General features: G+C 37.1%; 5 protein-coding genes across 5 annotated transcripts; 2 read left to right on the top strand and 3 right to left on the bottom strand.

Moving 5' to 3' along the window:
• Positions 1-772: 772 nt before the first annotated feature.
• On the bottom strand, positions 773-4,171 carry LOC149678200 (cytochrome P450 1A1-like). Its single transcript, XM_089837098.1, has 8 exons — positions 3,859-4,171; positions 2,673-2,852; positions 2,511-2,604; positions 2,103-2,252; positions 1,827-2,029; positions 1,620-1,745; positions 1,327-1,431; positions 773-1,257 (listed from the first exon to the last, which is right to left on the bottom strand). The coding sequence occupies exons 1-8, from the start codon at positions 3,992-3,994 to the stop codon at positions 773-775; spliced, it is 1,479 nt and encodes a 492-aa protein (XP_089693224.1). The 5' UTR covers positions 3,995-4,171.
• Positions 4,172-5,922: 1,751 nt separating this feature from the next.
• Positions 5,923-14,802, top strand: LOC149678198 (cytochrome P450 4C1-like). Its single transcript, XM_089836216.1, has 12 exons — positions 5,923-6,099; positions 6,614-6,732; positions 6,796-6,881; positions 11,549-11,736; positions 11,939-12,008; positions 12,081-12,207; positions 12,650-12,721; positions 12,795-12,899; positions 12,977-13,150; positions 13,686-13,752; positions 13,820-13,999; positions 14,533-14,802. The coding sequence occupies exons 1-12, from the start codon at positions 5,946-5,948 to the stop codon at positions 14,694-14,696; spliced, it is 1,506 nt and encodes a 501-aa protein (XP_089692342.1). The 5' UTR covers positions 5,923-5,945; the 3' UTR covers positions 14,697-14,802.
• Positions 9,327-10,691, top strand: LOC149678199 (cytochrome P450 4c3-like). Its single transcript, XM_089837097.1, has 3 exons — positions 9,327-9,745; positions 10,313-10,431; positions 10,491-10,691. Exons 1-3 carry the CDS (start codon positions 9,499-9,501, stop codon positions 10,650-10,652), a joined length of 528 nt encoding a protein of 175 aa, XP_089693223.1. The 5' UTR covers positions 9,327-9,498; the 3' UTR covers positions 10,653-10,691.
• Positions 14,803-15,305: 503 nt separating the features above from the next.
• On the bottom strand, positions 15,306-17,833 carry LOC149678197 (uncharacterized). The gene is made up of 7 exons (XM_089837004.1): positions 17,795-17,833; positions 17,615-17,718; positions 17,001-17,085; positions 16,632-16,926; positions 16,344-16,561; positions 15,911-16,194; positions 15,306-15,528 (listed from the first exon to the last, which is right to left on the bottom strand). The coding sequence occupies exons 1-7, from the start codon at positions 17,831-17,833 to the stop codon at positions 15,306-15,308; spliced, it is 1,248 nt and encodes a 415-aa protein (XP_089693130.1).
• A 1,001-nt stretch (positions 17,834-18,834) lies between these two features.
• On the bottom strand, positions 18,835-21,250 carry LOC149678196 (uncharacterized). The gene is made up of 7 exons (XM_089837003.1): positions 21,200-21,250; positions 21,035-21,138; positions 20,566-20,647; positions 20,213-20,507; positions 19,904-20,121; positions 19,490-19,797; positions 18,835-19,159 (listed from the first exon to the last, which is right to left on the bottom strand). The coding sequence occupies exons 1-7, from the start codon at positions 21,248-21,250 to the stop codon at positions 18,919-18,921; spliced, it is 1,299 nt and encodes a 432-aa protein (XP_089693129.1). The 3' UTR covers positions 18,835-18,918.
• Positions 21,251-21,551: the final 301 nt, after the last annotated feature.

The following is a 21,551-nucleotide window of genomic DNA, read 5'->3' as shown; positions in this document are numbered from 1 at the left end:
AGTATTCAGAGGATACTTCTTCTATTATCCCCTTCTGATTGGAATTAATCACATTTCATGCTCGGGACTTCAAAAAATATGAATATACTTACTTCAATGATGCCAAACCTCATATCGTACATTTTAACGTTATTAGCCCACTATGGAGGCCTTCACTGTCGGAAAAGTTGCTCTTTGATGCGCAATTGAATGGACCTGCCGATTTTCACGACGAAGGGTCAGTGAAAATTGATCTGTTACTGTTTACCTTTATGCGACACCATTATGAACTTAGTGTAATTGTTCGTTTTAATGAAATGGAACCTAACTACCTTAAATTAATGAATAAACGTTCGAAGCGCTTTTGTTGCTACGACAGTAAAACGTGCCATAAATATTAACTGATAATAGCTGATAATAGTTAATGACACTGAAGTATAGTAAAGGACAACACAATACTTCCTAAAAGGATTATTTAATCAGAGTGAGTGAAACAATTTAAATTAGCCATGGTTTCATGTGTGCCTGTTAATAATATTGATTTTCTGTGTGAAAGTGCACTTAAGGGAAAGCTAAGGCGTATGAATTTCCAATGTTAAATCTCAGAAGAGCATGTAGGAGCGTAGTTTGGGTTTGAAACGTTTTCTTAGTTTTCAACTTCATTAACGACATTAGAAATTACCCACGTTAAATTTATAAAATATATAATAATACTATAATTTATATATAAAAATATATATAATAACATGTATATTAATTCATAATAACAAATATAATAATATTAAAATATTATTCAATATCTTCGATTTACAATAATTTTGTAACTCTTTGGTAAATTGAACAATGGAAGGTTTTGTGGTTCCAAATCAACGATTCCATCCCCCACGTCCAACTTAATATCTACTTTCTGTAAAAGGTTGGCCATGAGCAGAAACAAATCATTTCGTGCCAATTTCTCTCCGATGCAAGCCCGCTTTCCTTCACCAAAGGCGACGAATCCCATCATTTTTTCGACATTGTAGCTTCCGTCTGATTTTAGGAAACGCTCTGGCTTGAAGAGCTCCGGTTCATCCCATACTTTAGGATCCGATTGCATGGCATCCAAGTGGAAAAGGATCGTGGTACCTTTCTTCAGTTTGTACCCTCGCAAAGTAGTGTCTCTAGCGGTGGCGTGTCCGACTCCGAAGGGCACGGGGACACGGAATCGTAATGTCTCCGATATGAACGCCCACGTGTATGGACAAGAAGACTTGCCGTCCTGAGTTGGTATCCCTGAACCTGAAAGGTGAATTTTTCGTACCATTTTATTTATTTATTTATTTTTATTTTTGAACTGAGGCACCATACCGAAAGTGTCCAAGATTTCTTTCCGAATTCTTTCCTGCGTTTTGGGATAATATCCCAGTAATAGGATAATCCAGCTTAAGACAGTCACGGATGTGTCCGTTCCAGCTGTGAAATATCAGCGCATTAAGTTAAATTGTACTCTAAAGCTTCGGAGCTGTGAAATCAGATTGATTTATTGCGTATTCAAATATTGGCAACTTTGCCCTTAACTGAGAACCATAACCTATCCAAAGCAAACCCAACTAACTCGATAAATATTTCTAGTAAATGAAAGAACCTAAATGTTTTCATACCTAGAAATAGGTCCCCAACGATTTTCCAAATTTTTGATTCATGCAAAAACTCTTTTGAATCTCGGTCTTCGTTTTCGGCTTCCAATCCCGAAGAAATAACTGCATCCGAAAAATTTCTTAATTCTCCTAAAATTCAAATTGACAGTCGAAGAAATTTCAGTTTTTTAATTAGACAATAATCATTTGACACGCTAATAGACAAATTACCATTTTTAAAAGTTTTCTTGTTGATTGCAAAATTTGTAGAAATGAATCGACCGAAGATTTTGAAGGTATTTTCGAGTTCCTGATCTCTTTTGCGATATAATAACAGAAGTAAGGGTGATACGTCGCTAGGTGTCGCTGCCAGACGGTGAAAATCGTCGAAAGCTTTATTCATGCGATTCATATCTTCATCCGATACATTGACACTGGAATACATGTCAATACGTATTTTTAAAGAATTCTAAACCGTACCAAAGCGTGCAAATGCTATGATCTTACCCAAAAGCAGTTGTTGCTATGATTCTGGTGATCGTTTCTTGCAAAAATGGTACGGGATCGAAGTAATCTTCTTGTTTCAGAAGTTTTTCAACTAAATTGTCAATGGCCTTATTGACAAATGTTGCTAAAAATTCGGAATCCGCAAATTTCCTGTTAAAACACAAATTCCATTCCATCATAAGAAGATCCAGAATTGCGGTAACGTATTCAGAACACCATGGATCTTCAAAAACGACATAACGTATAACAAAACGGTCTCAACAGTTCAAAGATTTTAAGATTCCCAGACCCAAGTGCTTTTACAGTTCGCAAACTCACGCACCCCTTGCAGACCGTCCCCACTGGCTAATGTGTCCAGCAACTTTGCAAACCTTTTACGTTCGTCGTCAGTATGACGTAGCAATTTACCTTACTGCTCCTGCGCCGACCTTCCGTGCAACTTCCCAACTACGATTCGAGTCCTCAAAGATAATATTTGCAGTATGTTGCTTGGCTTGCAGCACTTGAAGAATTGAAGCCATTAAACAAACAATTAATATACGCGATGATAATTTAATTAGGAACACTTACTAGATCTGGTTTGAGGGCGGGAAATAAAATCATTCCGATTAAGGATGAGTCCTTCTTTGCTTATCTCAGAATCAGCCACAACAATGAAGGGTAGGTGAGCCAACCATAAAGTGTACATACCACCATATTTCTGTTTCAATTCGGCCGCAAATTGTTTTATTGGTTTTTCAGTTCTAAACACTGAAAAAAATGAGTCAACAATTGTGAAAAATTTGTTTAGCGTTCTCGAAATTTGATTAAAGTTTATGTAGGGTTTTCGAACATCTGTATATTCAAGGGCAGTGGAATTTCCGAATACATAGTTTCCACTAAAGGTTATTTTTGCCATTCCCCAGTGTTGCCAGACCGTTGGTGAGTCAAGAGATTGAAGAGAGAGAGACGCTAGTTCAGTTTGAATCAGTACTTGACCAACATGACTCACATATGGCCTGACAACACTGCACTGAAATTTTCTGTTGCCCATTTATTGAAAACTATCTATTCGATAATTTGTTGAAAGAGAATTATGCCAAACAAAAATGGTAAATATGTCTTGAACATCTTGTTTTTATCCAATTTTGATTTTGCGTTGAGTGATTGACTTTTAGTTAATAAATGTCGGTGTAGAAAAAAATATCAAATTTCCAGCTTCGTCCAAACATTGAACGTGGATAGTTTTAATTATATTCAAATTTTTAATAACATAGCTTCAGCAGTTTGTGAGATAAACGCTTTGGCACAAGTCAGGTTTGAATGAATACAAATGAAACTACGTTATGACTATATTCATATATAGTAGTAGTTTAATAAACTCGGTAGAGGTTGTTTAAATCTTACGTAACAGTTTAATGATACGTTTCACTTTTTCTCTCTTGTTAGTAAACGCGATTCTCAAAACGAGGTCAACTTGAACTCCCTTGCGACAGAGTTATAGCGGCGTTCCATTGAGATACATATATACTAGCAGGAATACATAGTTCGAGAATGACAAGCGAGAATTGACTAACCCCGGTCAATACTAAGCCTTTGACAACGCCTTACCAGGCGTCGCTTTATGAGAACCTATGACGTTTCACGACAAGCTCTCAGTAACCAGTGACAAACTTATGGCCAACATATCTCATAAACTTATGGTACGGGGTCTATGGCCTCATAAAGATTCAAAGTAGAAGAAATGCTGATACTAGCTAACCAAAATCAAACTTACTTAATAAATTTCCAATTATGGGAATTGGCAACGGTCCAGGCGGTAACGATCGAATTTGCATCCATAATTTTACCAAATAAAATGTTATTAATCCGATAATAAAAGCCACTAACCAAGACGTAACCGGAGATGTCATCTTTTTCCGCGATTAAAAACAACGATCTATTCCCCTGTAGTTTCCTCGTTTCTATACCAAGATAACCTTGGTTCGTTTGATGTACTGGCTTGCTTCTATAACGGGGTTAGTTTTTGGCGTACATAACTAGTTTTTCAACCTTGAAAATAATAGATTATGAAATTTTATTTTTCTTAACAGAAATTTAATTCGTTTTAAGGCTACCCCCAATCGTTTGTTGAAAGTGACAGAGAGTGAGACACTTCTTTAGTTTATCTTGTTCTTTATCTTATATTTTTAAGGAATTCGGGATGTTATAATATTTTTGGTTCTTGGAACTTATCATGTAATTACCATTGTGTTTGTGTTTCTTCAAGGATATATTTAATTTTAGAAGTAGGAATGGTGAACGGCTAGTATTTACTTCAGTCCGACTCATAACCCCGTATAGAGCCCCTCCCTCCAACACGTAACGAAAAGTTTAAATAATCTTATTGGCTCGCTTAAACTACGTTCTGATGACGGGGACGGCGAAAAATTCTTAATTCCTTTTTACCTCTGTCGCTGTGACCCGCCTCTTCATTCACACACCTCCGTCTCGTGGAAGGGGGTCAGGGACTTTGACGCGCGCCCAGATTACTCTGTTCTCCATTCCTACTTCTAAAATTTAATCTATCCCTGGTTTCTTACTGAAATTTAAGGGGTCATTCTTAAAACACGTATCGTCATTTGGAAACGCTGGCCGTTTGTCATAGAATATTTTCACTCAAAAATCTCCTGGGTAGAAACCATCGTAGTCCGTTCTTCCTACCCTTTTTCCAATACCATTTTGTTGTGTCTAAATTTCAAGTATTTTTGTAACGTTGAAGACAGATTACTGTAATCTAATCATTCCCTAAATAATGATAAGAAAGAAGTTTAACCCCGTCTCTAATTTACAACTCGAGTGGATTTTTGTCACGGATCCTATAGGGGTGTTAAAATCTGGCTTCTCTGTCAATAGAGAGCTCTCAGTTTGAGGAGGAGCTGAGTCTCGTGACATAATTTACGTTGCCATATTGGTGGGTTTAAGGCAGGAATGAAGCTGAGACCACCCAATATGGCTACCAGAGCAGCGGTAAGACTTAGGAGGGTGTGACGTACTACTATCCCATCTGAAATCTCTCTATACAAAATTCATGGCAAGAGCGCAAGTGAAGTTTAGGATTCTAGAATATCAAGGACATTTGAAATTTCTCAACACGATTAAAAATAAATGTAGACATTTGCAGGCGACGTCGTTCAGTATTTGCGCTTCTCTTGATTCAAAAATGAGCACTGTGGTTTAATTTTCATCCTTATCGAAAACCTTGGAAGTACTATTATCAGCAGTAATACATAAATTTCTCCTACTTGGAATCTTTAACAGACTATTTTCTGGATATTTCTGCTTGTACAAAGGAGAGGTGGTGTATAAACCGCCACCCCTGACGTCATGCAGGACTTATTTTAACTTACAAATCACGTGACATCGACCTGCGCCGCGACTCAACGGACATATGTACGCCGAACTCGAATGTCAGCGTCACTAGAGTTATCCAAAACCTTAGAATTCGCATGCAAAGGCTTAGGGATTTAATAACAAATGGAACGTGAGGAAGGCGGAGCTGGCGGTTTGGCAAAGTTTAAAGCCCTTCCCCTTACCTTCAATCACAAATTAGTACGGAGTTATTGCCGCTTTATGATTCCAAGTAGAATAGTATACGTATTTCTGTTATCAGATAGACAAAATGTATATTTTAATAATGTTGCTCAAAAATATACTGTGTAATAGAATAGTTGCAAACCAACTATCGGTCCATCATTGTGGTGTTGATTTCGGTGTATCGAAAGTTTTAGGATAGCCATGTCTGTCTTTGATTTAATATGGAATGTTCATGACGCGTTTCCGTTATCAACTCGGGCGTCTTTTCTCGTTATTTGTGGCATTTTAATGCGATACATTATTGTGGAAATTTTGTTTAAAAAGTCCTCTGACGCGAGCGGGAAATACCTTGAGCCACCAAAGCTGAAGGGTTATCCCGTGATTGGAGTTCTACCTTTCTTGTTCAAGCTCTCATGGGACGTTGATCTTCCAATTGTTGCGTGTAAGTGTTACATCAATTTTCTTGCTTGCCAGTTTCTGATTACCTAGTTATAAGAGGTCTTCAGTGATCGCTACACTGAAACGTGCCAACAATTATTTATATTTAAAGTTTTAGTTTTATTAAAAACGTTGGAGGTTAGTTTAAAAGTCAAAGCTTTGTTACAATTTCAATTCCGATGATCTACACTCTTAGCCTTATTAAATGTCGTTATTGCGCATCTTTCTCTGCTCTGATAAATCGATATATAAGTGTTTTAATAAAATGTCGGCTCGTATGTCGCCCCTAACATGCAAGCTAAACCAATGCTACCGTGCCAAAGACAGTAACCAATCAGAACTCGTTGGCGTCAAATCAATCCTTTGCAAAACTTAGTGGGCCTGTCAACTGCACCCATTGACTATGAGAGCATCCTGTGGCATTTGTTTAAACCGAACCACAGCCGAAATTTGTTTTAAAGGATCCGTGGTTTTGTGGAACACACGTGTAGAGGTGTTACTTTTTTTCTAAACTATAGATACGTTACAAGCTGCGCATGGAATTTTGACACATTTTGATACGGACAACGTCGGAATATTTGAATTTCATTATCTAAACCAACGATTCGTTGATATTACTAGGGCCAAGTCTGTCGAGGTTAGAAAACGAATTTCAAATCCTCGTAGAAACGTCTATGAACTTAAAAATATTATTCTTTAGGTTCTATTAACAAGTAACCATTTCATTGAAAAATCCAATTTTTACGATTTTATGCAGCCATGGTTGGGGAAAGGACTTCTATTAAGGTAAATTGATTTATTGAAGGGTCATACCAGGGATATATTTAATTTTTGAAGTAGGAATGGAGAACGGTTAGTATTTACTTCATTCAGTCCGACTCATAGACCACCCAGTATAGAGTCCCTCCCTCCAATACGTAACGAAAAGTTTAAATTATCTTATTGGCTCGCTTAAACTACGTTTTGATGACGTTGCTGACGGGTACGGTGAAAAATAAGTAATTCATTTTTACCTCTGTCGCTATGACCCGCCTCTTCTTTTGTACCCCCTCCTCCGTTCCGTGGAAGGGGGTCCGGAACTTTGACGCGCGCCCAGATTACTCTGTTCTCCATTCCTACTTCTAAAATTAAATCAATCCCTGGTAAGGGAAATAAATTATCATCCCATTTGTACTAAAAAAAGGAGTTTCGGAAACTTATCATGGCCAACTCCAGTCACATTATAAGCTTGCTTTTAGTAACTCCCATTGAAAAACTCCTAAACTTCTGGTATGTTTTATTGACGGCCTTTATGGCACTGTGTTTTTTAAAATGCTCTGACGGACAACGCCGAACCCCGTTGACACTCTAGTTGCACTTATATTTATCTCAAACATCCTTGACTTATGTAGGGGGAAAATTATATAATTGATTACAGAAAAAAATTTTGTTTTTCCCGTTTTTTTTTTAATAAAAAAAAACCTGGAGCGGTTACTGGCGATTTTACTCAAAAACAAACCCACCAAAGGTACTTAGCAAAATATTTCATAATACCAAAAAACAGAAGTAAATGAACTTCTGGAAAAAAATACAATGATTATTTTTACATCAAAGTCTTCTTTTCACTGTAATAGTTGTCTTGATTCAAAGGGTAGTGGTTTTATTTTCACCCTTATCAAAAACCCTGGAAATATTATTATCAGATAGACAAAATACAGTTTTCAATTTTCAATAGACCATTTCGATGTAACTAAAAGGGAAAAACACGGGGGTAAAACTCTGCCTTCCATCTCGCTTTTGACACCTGCGCTGTATGTCCAGACACTGATGGGTGACTACCCCTTTTATTACGTCGAAAAGGTCTATAATGATATAAAAATATCTTGGTTAGGAGGACAGTTAAGGTTTGACTGTGTGACATTGTGGTCGTTATTCTAGCGTGTTACAAGTTTTTAAATGAGAATGTTGGTCTTTGATTTAATCCAGGATGTTCATGACGCGTTTCCTTTGTCGACTCGGGCATCTTTCATTATAATTTGCGGCATTTTATTGCGATATTTTTTTGTCGAAATTGTGATTAAAAAGTTATCGAACTCGAATACTGAGCACTTGGAGCCGCCAACGATAAAGGGTTATCCCTTGCTTGGAGTTTTACCTTTCATTTTAAAGATCACTTGGGCCGTTGATCTTCCAATTGTTGCCTGTAAGTGTTCCCGTAACTTTTATGATAGATTTCTTGGTTTGCTAAATATTTGTGGTAATATGTTTGAGGTCCCCATTCTCGGTTCTTGTTAGTGCTCCCACAAATATAATCTTATTATCATGAATCTGCTCTGTTTGGTGTTGAACACCCTAACTTCAGAAATCCAAAATGTTGTTATTACCGCGTTTTAACTTCAAATGAAGCATTAGACTCTTCCATATTATGTTTTTTTCTGAACTGCAGATGTATTACAAGCTGTGCATGGCGTGTTGATGCGTCTAGACACTGATAAAGTGGGGATATTCGAAGTTAGTTATCTACATCAACGATTAGTTGGCCTTACTAAAGCCAAATCTGTCGAGGTTCGAAAAGCAATTGAAATCCTCGTACATAAATGAACTTAAAAAGGATTATTTTTAGGTTCTATTAACAAGTAACCATTTCATTGAAAAATCCGATTTTTACGATTTTATGAAACCGTGGTTGGGAAACGGACTTCTTACAAGGTACATTTATTTATTGAAGTGTCATATAAAGTACCTATCTTTGGTGAACAATACATATATTAGAAGTTCATAATCCTTCGCCGAAGTTCATATCGGAAGCTCGGCGTTGGCGATGAAATTTTCTATCACAGCGACCGCCGCGCGCTAATGCGGAATTTTTGATTCTTGTTCTACTAGCTTTAGAAAAGGCATGGGGGTTTCTCGTGTTTTAAAATGCTCTGACGGGCAACGCCGAATCCCTTTTCCCCTCTAGTTGCATTTATTTTTGTCTATTTCAATTATCCTTGACTTGTGTGGATTCAAATTGTTATAAAGATAATTTTATCACTTTGATAATTGATAAAAAAATGTTTTTCTCGCTATTTTTAAAAAAAGCTAGAACTGATCGTTACTCTAAACGCAAACCGTAGAAAGTTACTTCGCAAAATATTTGATAGTACCTAAGAACTGAACTAAATTAACTTCAGCAAAAAATTACAAGTATTCATCTTTGCGATGTGATAGTTGTACCGAATATTTCTTTTGCCTTGATTCAAAATGCAGTGTTGCTATTTTCACCCTTATCAAAAACCTTGAAAATGTTCTAATCAGACAGACAAAACGCTTCCAGTTTTCAATTTTCAACAATTCCATAAAAGTACCCGGTGTATTAGAAAAGTTAACGTTTGACTGTGTGACACTGTGGTCGGATCTACTAGCGTGTTACAAGTTTTAAATGACAATGTTGCTCCTTGATTTAATCCAGAATGTACACGAAGCGTTTCCATTATCAACTCGGGCATCTTTATTTGTTATTTGCGTGATATTATTGCGATATTTTTTGGTCGAAATTGTGTTTAAAAAGGTGTCCAACTCGAATACTAAGTACCTGGAGCCATCGACGATTAAGGGATATCCATTGCTTGGAGTTTTACCTTTCATTTTAAAGTTCAGTTGGGACGTTAATCTTCCAATTGTTGTCTGTAAGTCTTTCCGTAATTTTCATGATAAGTTTCTAAGTTTGCTTGATATTAGTTTCAACCACAAGTTGATATGTTCTATAAATTTGTCACTGATTTCAAACTGGAGCTTGTCATGAAGTGACGTAGGTCATAGATTCTCGTATAGTGACGTCTGGTGAGGCGTTGTCAAAGGCTTAGTAATACAGGCTAAATTGGAAGATGAACTGCAAAAGCGCGTGTAATCAATTCTCGCTTGTCGTTCTCGACATAGCTCTCAGAAATTTTCTAGTATTACGAAGTGTAATACTTATGGAACAAAACTTTCGATTTCAATAGTAAACTAAACAAATATTCATTGATTGATACACTGACACTATCAGAACTCGATCAATTAGGCTTAAGTTAAGGTCCCCATTCCCGTTGGCCCTTCTTGGTTCTCGAAGATAATCTTGTTCATTACATTATCATAAATCTTCTCTATTTTGGTGTTGAACACCCTTAATTCAGGAAACTAAAATGTTCTAATTATCGCGTATAAACATCAAATAAAGTATTAGACTCTTCCACGTTACGTTTTCTGAACTGCAGATATATTACAAGCTGTACATGGAATGTTGAAACATGTAGATCCTGATAAAGTGGGGATATTCGAAGTTAGTTATCTAAATCAACGATTAGTTGGTCTCTCTAAAGCCAAATCTGTCGAGGTTTGAAAAAGAATTAGAAATACTCGTAGAATCATAAACTTAAAAAGGATTGTTTTTAGGTCCTCTTAACAAGTAACCATTACATTGAAAAATCCGATTTTTACGATTTTTTGAAACCGTGGTTGGGTAAAGGACTTCTTACAAGGTACATATATTTATTGAAGTGTCGATCAGACACTTCCATTCTTATCTTGTTTTGTTCGATTTGGTGTATTTGTTGACGTCATTACGTCGTCTGTTATTAACGGTTTTTCTGGTAATCGCGGGAATTGAGTGTACCTACTATTCCATTGCTGCTATATTTCATAAACAACTCTCTATTATAGTCAGAAAACGCTTTTACCTCTCTGAGTGACGATATGTCTTGGAGAGGTATTACACTGGATGTGTCTGTGTGTCTGTGTTTTCGTCGTAGTTGGCGAATCAGAACAAACGTTTTCGCAATATAAGGACTGCATTCGTAGTTCGCAGAAATCAATATTGGGTTCTACTTCATTATCATCGTTAGGGTTAATATGTACGCGGCGATCGGCTAGGGTTACGAGAAACGTCTAGCCTCCCAATGGTTCACGCAATTGGGCATTTTTCATCATTTACTGTGAATCAATCGCCTTACGAAAATTGTGAAAAAAAATTGTTCGCTAGAAGTCAAACGTTAATAATAGCTTTTTAAAATGATTGTAGGAATAACGTTTCTTAAATCAATTTTAATAGAATTAAGGTAAATTACTAACGGTTAAAATAATTAATATAAATTATATTTATTTAATTATTTAAGAAAAACCTCTTAATTGGGTAGATAGGTCTCAAAGAGAGCCGGATTTGTCCGTCAGGCCGTCGGGACATGTTTCTTTACTTTTTCTTAGTGCCCCTTTGAAATATTGCGGTAAATTGAAGCCCAAAAACCATAAGGCTCAAATAAACGCTCCAATTTTAAGTTGAAAGCATTTTCGACTCGAAATCGCTCATAAAAAATCCTCCTTAATTTCTGATAGAACTTTCAGAGATATTTTGACCAAATTTCAAGTAGAACGATGGAAGACAGTTCCCAAGAAACGTTCTTTTAAAGAATTTTTTTCGGATCAGATATTCTTCAATTAACGCTTAACTTTTGTAGTAAAGGAAACAAATGGAAGAAAAATCGCAAGTTGTTAACTTCTGCCTTCCACTTCAAAATTCTGGATACGTTTCAACCAATGATTTACGACAAATCTAAAATATTGGTTGACATTATCAAAAGGAAAGGCTCGGAAATGATACCACTCGAAGGTGTCATTTCAATGTTCACAGTTGACGTCATATGCAGTAAGTTACCGTTATTTCAATTTTCCCTAGATCTTAGTCTAACCATGGGTGCTCCAATAAGAGCTTAGTGGTGTCATGAAGATTAAAGAGAAAAATTAGGCTAATTAACCTCTGATTGCATAGCATTAGCGCTAAAATTTTGATTGCACCCCAATACAAAGTGGTTCAAAGTATACAAAGTAGGTGAACTCTTCTCGTTTAGGTACTGCCATGGGTGTCGATTTGGATTGCCAGAATCAAGTGTCGAATCCTTACATTCAAGCCTTTAAAAGGTTATATATTTGATTTTTGTAAATAATTGAAACATTTTCCTGTGATACGAATGTGATTTGTTTTTTCTCCAGAGTTGGTATACTTATTGTCCAAAGATTCGTCAATCCACTAATTTGGCCCGAATTTCTGTTTAAATTGTCAAGAACTGGTCGAGAATTTTATTCTTGCTTGGATATCATCAACACCAACGTTAATAAGGTAATTGGAATTTTAATGAAATGAAAAACTTATTTGAATACCTTTAGATTTGTTTGTGTAAATACTAACGTATTCAATGGATTCCCATCTCTTACACTCCACAAGGCAGTTTATTTAGGCACCCGTTCGGCAGAGAAACAACGTGACTTGTAACCCCCGCCCCAACCTCTTCGGTGAGGGGGGGGGAATTTGTAATTTTCTCTCTGCGCGTGGGCGAAATTTCAAACCCGCCAATCAAGATTCTCGGGAGAGATATTGTTTCCCCACGTGACCTAGCTATCTCCGCGAGTGTAACGCGTATTTGGCTGCCTGCTTTTAGGTCTAGTTGGGAAACCATAATACGTTAGTATTTATACATATCCATGGTGTCGGCATTGTACGTTTTCATGCCGGTATCTTGAATCCGTTCTTGAGATTACCAATTAAATTTTTAAATTTACAGTTAATCAAAGAGAAGAAAGAACAGTTCAAAGATGACGATATTGTTAAAAATTCTGATATCGAAACTCGTAAGGTACACGCTGTTTGAGGAAACAAAACTGAGAATATTGTCTAAACTTTGCTTTACATTCTTGTTGAATTTGAAGGGCAAATTAGCGTTTCTCGATATGCTAGTGATACAGCATCTGTCAGATCCGGACTCTATATCCGAAGAAGGAATGAGAGATGAAATAAACACGTTCATGTTTGGAGTAAGTCCAATAGCGTCTCGACGCGGAAAACACCTTCAGCCTTAGATACGTTATCACATTTTACCCGTATTTCGCAGGGCCAAGATACGACGGCAGCTGGTCTAGTATGGTGCATTTTCTTACTCGGCAACTATCCCGAAGAGCAGAATATTCTTTACGAAGAGGTCATCTCCGTTTTAGGAGAGGACCGAGATAAAAACATTACCATCGAAGATTTGAAAAATATGCCTTACTTGGAGATGATTCTTAAGGTCAGTCAATTTAATCAGAGTAATAGGGCAATTTCTTAAAGTAGCTGTGAAGAAAGCATTGTCGGGTGGGTAAAAATTATTTGAAATACGTCTGAGCCGCGTGACATTGGAGAGGCGTGGTTGAATGAAACTTAGTTCGTTTTATTTCGAAATCTAGCACTCTAGGGAATAGACCTTTTCGATTGAAAAAAGGGGATAGGCAACTCCTCGGTATCGGGACATACAAAGTGGTTGATCCCTTGCCCTCTTTGCACATTCTCGTCATCACGCAACCTTACAGCGCAGGCGCTAAAAAGAGGGATGGTAGGCAAGTTTCCCTTTTAGTTAACGCGAAGTGGTTATATTGACACTGCAATCTCGTCACGGAGTCTTTTATCTTGGCATCACGTGGTGCCTGTGACGTATTCCATTAATTTTTACCTATCTACTTTACATTCTCTTTAAACTGTATTCAAATTATTTGGAATGAATGTTTAAAAAGTTTGTTTCATTTTAGAACACAATGTCTTAATGCTTTATTGGTGTATTTCTTTAGGAGTCTCAACGTCTCTACCCTTCGGTTCCATTCATAGGACGACAAATAAACGATGACCTAATCATAAGTAAAGTTAATTTAAATAGGATATTAGTTTTAGTTCACTTACCGGATATATTTTGTCTATTTATTAGATGGCTATCTTGTAAAGAAAAATTGCACGTGCGTCGTCTTTCCGCCAGTTTTACATCGAGATCCAGAGTTCTTCCCCGATCCAGAAAAGTTCATTCCCACCAGATGGAATGCCGAAAATTCGAAAGGTCGAAATCCATTCTGCTATGTCCCGTTCTCTGCTGGACCCAGAAATTGCATTGGTGAGTTCAAATTTTCAATCATATGATACGCACGAGATCGTCTTTATAAATCGATCAATGTTTCCCTCACGATGTTTTAATCGATCATTGTTATTTGAATATTTGATACAAGTTTTCAGGTGGTCGTCGATCGCTTCAGTTTGTTATCAATCGTTAATTTTTATGATTTTTTTTGCAGTAGAATCCGTTCAGTATTTTTGCTTTCCAATCGATCTGTTATGTATTCTTTGTTATCCAATTGATCTGTTATATATTGCTTTGCTACCAAGTAATCTGACAAAGTATTGTTTGCTACCAAGTGATATGACAAAGTATTGTTTGCTACCAATCTAACTGATAAGTCCATTTGCGACCGTTTAACATTTCTACTACCAATCGACCAGTTGAGTATTTTTACTATTTAATCAATAGTCATCTCGATGGTCAATTGTCATCGCAATTGTTTTTGTATTCAGTCAATTGTCATCTCGAAATTTTTGTTATAAAGTCAATTGTCATCTCCATTTTATGGTTCCAAACCTTTAATTTTATAGGTCAAAGATTCGCGATTATTGAAGAGAAAACTGCATTGGCTAACTTGATTCGTAACTTTAAAATAGTTTCGAAGGATAAGCAAGACAGAATCCCAGTATGTCCGGAGTTGGTCAGCAGACCCGGACGAGAAATATTCGTTAAATTCATTCCACGTGTCGTTTAATCATTGCAATATTTTCAAACTCACACACCAAACATAACACAATTTAATTTCCTTACTAACAAAACCTAAATTCGAATTCAATTGCAACTCGGATAATATGTTTAGTGTCCAATCGTGTTTTGGATGGTCAGAGCGTTACTAACTGACCCCGTGATAAAAAATTGTCTCTTTCATTTTAAAGTGATTTCAGTATATTTAAAAATGAGTAACTAATATAAGATGTCCAAATAATTTTACCGATTTACGCCGAAATCAAATTAACCACAATTCAGTTTATCCCCAGCTCTTTGTCGTGCTTGAAAGATGTGCAATGCACAGAAAAATACAGTCTCCAACCGTAGTTTAGGTTTAAAAATAAACTAACATATTTTCTAAAATGAACACCATTTTGTTTATATAGGCTACTTTAACAGTAAACATATGTGAACTTTTTCTTATTGCAAGGGATGTGCTGACAGCACTGGATTTTCAATAAGGTTTCGCGCCAAATTTTAATTTACCACTGCTTTCATTGGTTAATTTTATATTAGACACGTGATTTTTGCAAATTGGTATTGAAAAAAGGAACATAAACAATAATAATTTTTACGCCCTTATTCAACTACAGTGTCAAGTTAGCGACTTAAGCATTAAGTAAATTAACACTGTGACATGATAGGTAATGGACAAAACAAGTCCGTAGAGCCAAATATTCAACACTCTCTTCAGATTAACCGTTTGCAAAGGTTTCACCGATCTTGTGTACGATTTGTGTACCACAAATGGGCGTTGACGGAAAATTCGATGACGATCTATCACGACCCATTGTGCAGTCTCGGCGTATCTGGTCAACCTAAAACGATCGAGAAATCAAAGGAAATGTTAAGGAGAATTAGTTTGTTTCACCGCAACTGAGTGTAATTCTCACTAATTTCTGTCAAGTAACAAATTGGAACAAATTGGAGCAAGTCTCGGCTGTGGTTTAGTTGCTCCCATAATCTTGGGGTGGAGTTGACTGGCCCTCTAAGCTAACAGAGGCTAGTTTTAGCTCCGCCCTCGAGATTAATGAGTTCTGATTGGCTCCACCTTTGGCAAGGTAAAATCTTGCGATGGTAAAATTTATGTGTAGAACATCAACCAGAATGTTAGGGGTACCACTTCCACAGGAGCCGACATTTGCTTTAAGCGTTATAAAAAGACGACCATAGTTGCGTGTATCGATAATGGGCACTCACAAATAGTCGGCATTTTCCAAAACACTCCTGGGTACGTTCTTATTGAACATCATAGTGTAAAACATAGAATTGTATTTCGCCTTCCCGAAGTACAATTGCTTCCCAGTTTTACGAAGTTTGTCGATTATTTGTTCGAAAATGTAGTTAACGTATCTGTCATCTTGAAACACCGCCAATTTGCCCTCAAGAAATTCCCCCAGGAGCTCTGGTTTTCGGTGTATGACTTCGGGATTCCGAAAGTGTCGTGCCAAAAGTTCGTCGAATTTTTTCGGACGACCTGGCCACTGTAATATATTTCAACAATCATTACAAACCTGCGAAATGTCGTCAAGTGCTTTAGTATCCAGATTAAAGGGATACTCAATGCGCTGTATTACGCGTATTGTACATCCCTTTATAGACTTTCTATATGCCTAAGTAATATAATATGTACTTGAGCCATGAGGAATTTTTGGAACGGGGAACCTGGGTCAATCATTGGTTTCAATTTCTTATTGACCAGGATGTCGTCTATGTTGTCGACAAACTTTGATTTTCCAATTAGTAATTGACTGTTCAGGTTTCCAGAGTATAACGTCATAATCACGAACGATCCAAATAGCCAACCACTAAGTATAAGTTGGGTTGAAAGGCCGTTATCCGTTTTAGAAACTGTAACGTAAATTATTACCACGTCACTTGATACAATGATTGTCGCCTATTTCTTAAGACTGACGCTAACCATTCAGTAGCATACTGGAAACGTAGAACCATAGGCAATCAAGGAGGGTAACGCGTCTACCCTGATACTTGTGGATCAAGTAAGTTATAATTGAGAGAATGCAAATGGTTAAAGATGTCAGTAACCAGATTGTAAGACCAAGACCACCAACTGTGACCACCGACGTTTCAGAGTCGTTCTCAGACCCGACGCAAGTCGTAATGTAAATCGATTCAGTTTTGAACGAAGGAGAGACGTGTACGACGCCTATGTCTCTTTCTCTAGGAGGAATTCGCATGGCTACCGTGTCAACTACCTGTATGGTAGGGTTCGTATGATTTTTAAAATTGTCTTCAACATCGTAACGGGGTAAATATTAAATAATCTAACCCCTTGAGCGATTCTTCCAATGGTCGAAACAAATCCATCGTCAACCGTCAAATTCTTTGTCGAGTTGGGATGAACATATTGCAACCTGAATGTAACGATAGTTTTAAGTGAACCTTACTTGTACTATTAAGGTTAATGTCGGCTCCCTAACAATTTGGCTCATCTGCTAAACGCAAATTTTACCTTGACAAAGGCAGGAGCCAATCATAACTCGTCCAAGAGGGCTGAGCTACAACTAGCTTAGAGGGCCAGTTAACTACAAGTTACAACCCCTCGATTATGGGAACATCTAGTGGCATTTGTTCAAACTAAACCACAGCCGAGAACTTTTTAAAGGATGAACAAATAGAGCTCTACTGGGCATGCGCGAATTTCGTACCATTATCAGTGAATTAGAAATGGCTGTCGGCATTTCCGTTGAATCTATTCTACACCTAGAGTCACGAGACTTTGCCCAATCACTACTCCAAAATATATAGTTCTTATTACCCCCACCTGACGTACTGTATATCCCTTCAAGTTCCCATGAGCTGATAGTTTTGCTGAGATCAAGGCGCCAGAGCCCAAATATATATTTCAACGTTCTCAAGTATTAAATGGATTCTTACACATACCTGACACCTCGAAGGTTGAATATAACGTATTGACCAACTGAGAGCGATTGCCCATCATTTATTAAATCTCCACTGATGAATTTTTCGTATTGTTTCAGTAACCCCTGCATTGGTAAACATTATTTATTAAAAAAAGTACTGATTTTTCATTTCATTGAACGATTTTTGAAGGAAACTCACAATTGGTATTGTCCATTTGAAAGTGTAATTATGAGTCATCATGAAAGTGTTTCTAGAATGTCAAAATACCTAATTTTCGCTAGGATTAATTCTGATTGAAAATGAATACAGCACTTTTTAGCCTTATCTGCTGTTTTCTTGTACTCGGGTTCTCTAGAAACTCCGATATCGGAGATTTACACAATAGTTGCGTTTCAAAACTCAAACACAAACTGAGTTGAAATTGTGAAAAAGTCTGTTTATACAATCGAATAAATCACCTTCATAACGCGTGCAGCTTTAAAGCCTTCATTTCTTTTACTTATAATGGAAAGTTTTTATGATTTTCTAAAATCAATTATTGCCATCACGTAAGTGTAAAAACAACTGTACCTTACGCGGCGCATTGATTCAAAATGTGGTTGGCTAGGGAATAGAGGCGATTTCTCTGGCTCAAAAAGTTGTGGGTTAATCGATATGATGACATAAGTTTATAAGATATGTTGTATAAGTAATACTACCCATACTTCGTAATGCTAGAGACTTACAGCTCGAGCTAGCTCGAGAACTACAAGCAAAAATTGCCTATACTCGGTTAATATTACAGGTCTTCCATCTTCCTATTTAGTCTGTATTACTAAGCCTTTGACAGTTCCTCACCAGGCGTCGCTTTACCTCGAATCTGTGACCTACCTCACTCACTTCATGACAAGCTCCAGTTTGTAACCATGTGACAAACTTATGGAACATGTCTTATGAACTTATGATTTGATGTGATGTTTACTCCCTTATTTCAACATTACCTTTTGTTCAAGTAGGGTAAGGGCTAGCAAAATCAATTTTAATACCACGCCACGCCTGAGCTAGAGTTCATACAACGTGACTTGTCTTGCTTTGCGACATTATTGAATCTTTTTGGACAACAATTGGTTTTAGAAGGGTTGAATGATAAAATTCATTTTAGTGATTTAAAGTCTACTGGCTTTTAGATTGAATGATACAGTATAATAATCACATAAATTAATTATTGAATCAAGAAGCAACCAGGATGTTTATTCAAAAGACCAACTTGAAAAATGCAGAAAATCTAGATATAATTATAATATTATGAAGAAAAATTATGTAAAAATTGTGTCTGCATCAAATCAATAGTAAGTTTTGTTTTGATCTCTATTTATGAAACATATCCAAAACCATTTTACGATGTGACACAGAATGGAAATAAGAACTCCGTAAAGCCAAATAGTCGTCGCTCTTTTCAAGTAAGTCAGTTGTAAGGGTTTCACCTTTCGTGTATACATTTTCTTTGCCAAAAATGGGCGCTGTCGAAAGTTTCGATAGCGATCTATCACCACCCATTGAGCTGTCTCCGCGTATCTTGCCACCCTTTAAAAAACAAACAGACCAAGTTGTATGCTTCGAATTATAATTACCCTCTAACCTTATAAGATATGTTCCATAAGTTTGACACTTCCTATACTTCGTAATGCTAGAGACTTACAGCTCGAGCTAGTTCTGGAACGAAAGCGAGAATTGACCACACGTGGTTTTGCAGTCCATCTTCGTATTTAGTCTGTACTAAGCCTTTGACTGCACCTCACCAGGTGTCGCTTTACGAGAATCTATGGACTACCCACGTCACTTCATGACAAGCTCCAGTTTGTAACCAGTGACGAACTTATGGAACATATCTTAAGAACTTATGCTAACACTTACAGATAATCAGCGTTTTCCAAAATATCCCTGGGAAGGTTCTTATTGAAGACCATGGTATAAAACACGGGAATGTATTTGGCTTTCCCATAGTACAGTCGTTTCCCAGTTTTACGAAGTTCATCGCTTATTTTGTCAAATACCCAGTTCATGAAACGGTCATCTTCAAACGCAGCCAATTTGCCTGCGAGGAAATCTGACATGACACTTTTCGGCCATCTATTAACGAGCTCTTTTCCTTGATGGATCTCATTCGGATTGCGATCGTGTCTCGCTAACAGCTCGTCAAATTGTTTCGGACGACCTGGCCACTGAAAGGTAATTTGATTTACACCACTGAGCTATGTTTGTCGTAGCAAAGGTGTTTACTGTTTGTCATCTATTTCAAACTAAAATATTATTAGAAAATCATTTTACTTGAGCTTCTAGGCTTTTTTCGAACGGCGAACCTATTTTGATCGCCGGTTTCAAGTCGCTATCATCGAGGACATCGTCTATGTTGTCGACAAATTTCGATCTTCCAACCAGTAATTGACTATTGATGTTACCGGAATATAACGTCATAATTACCATGGATCCAAATAACCATCCACTCAACATAAGTCGGGTTGAAAGGTCACTATCCGTTTGCGAAACTGAATCGAAAATTTATTTCAGTTGGCATAACCATAAGTTCATAAGATAACTAAGAATCTCGGGGAGACTATGGACATCGTTATGGCGTACCATTATGTAGCATGCTGGAAACGTAGAACCATAGGCAATCAACAAGGGTTACGCGTTTCCCCCGGCACTTTTGAAAGCAGTAAGTTGATATTGAGAGAATGCAAATGGTGCAGAAAGTTATTAACCAGATGGTAAGGCCTAGTCCTCCGACTGTAGCAACGGATGGTCCGGAATCTTGCTCGCCTTGGACGCAAGTAGTAATATAGATCGCTTCTGATTTGAACGTGGGCGACACGTGTAGGGGTTCAATGTGGTCATCCATTAGAGGTACTCGCGCTGATTGAGCACCGACTACCTTAAAGGAAATGGTTTTTCATCACTGTTTACCATTCCATAATTATTGTAATCCAAACCCCTTCAATAATTCCTTGAATCTCTGAGCCATTTCCGCCTTCGGTAGAGTTTACTACGATGGCAGGGTGAACGTATTGCAAGCTAGAAATTATGATAATCAGACTTTAACCCCTTTTTAAGTAAGAAGAAACGTCGAAGCTTCTTCGGAGGTTATTTAGGACAAACCAGAAATATATAATACTTCTCTTCGAGAGATGTGTACCATAAAGCGGGGTAATTGTAACATGACTCTTCTCAACATCATTTTGGCAATCGATTGATTTGTGACTTGATTTAGTAACAAACAAAATAGAATACACCCCAAGATGCCCATACCCATCAGAAGTTTGATGAGCGGGAGAGGAAACATAAATGGTGCCATGAGCCCGGGAAGGATCATGTTACATAACTGAAGTATTAAGAGGATACAGAGTGACATCCTTCTTCTATTATCCCCTTCCGAACAAACTAAGATGGTTTATCACTAACCTCACATCCCGAAGGTTGTATAAAACATACTGCGCAACTGACAACGACAAACCGTCATTGAAAAAAGATCCATTGATGAACCTTTCGTAATGTCTTAGTAAAATCTGCGATTGAAATTTCGAAATGGTCAGTACCAAAAAAAGGGGAATTTACATCATTACTTACAAATGGCATAGTCCAGTTCAAAGTGTATTTCACTGTCGTTGATAAAGACATTGTTAACAATTCTCACAAAAATTACGAGGAATTAAACTCAGTTTGAACAAAAGAACGCGAATATCAGAAAAAGAAAATTTTTGTCGAAATTTTGCCTCAAAGAGACACGTTTTCACGCAGCTATGTTAGTTGAAGACCAAGTCCGAAATCGATGCAGCACTTTAGTGTGAAAATTGCGTTTTATAATAACATGTTGTCCTGAAAGCTTTTGAAATGGTTTTACATGTTCCGCGAAGAAACATTACTTGAATTCCCTTTATAATTTTTCTTACAAAACTGATAAGGTAACTGCGGGGCCATT

This window comes from Phalangium opilio, unplaced genomic scaffold (assembly GCF_054372755.1).
Source record: "Phalangium opilio isolate 3A_F unplaced genomic scaffold, DU_Popi_V2 ptg000042l_1, whole genome shotgun sequence".
Taxonomy (NCBI): Eukaryota; Metazoa; Arthropoda; class Arachnida; order Opiliones; family Phalangiidae; genus Phalangium; species Phalangium opilio.
Note: the sequence above shows the minus strand (reverse complement) of the source record. Positions and strands in the feature narration are given on the sequence as shown.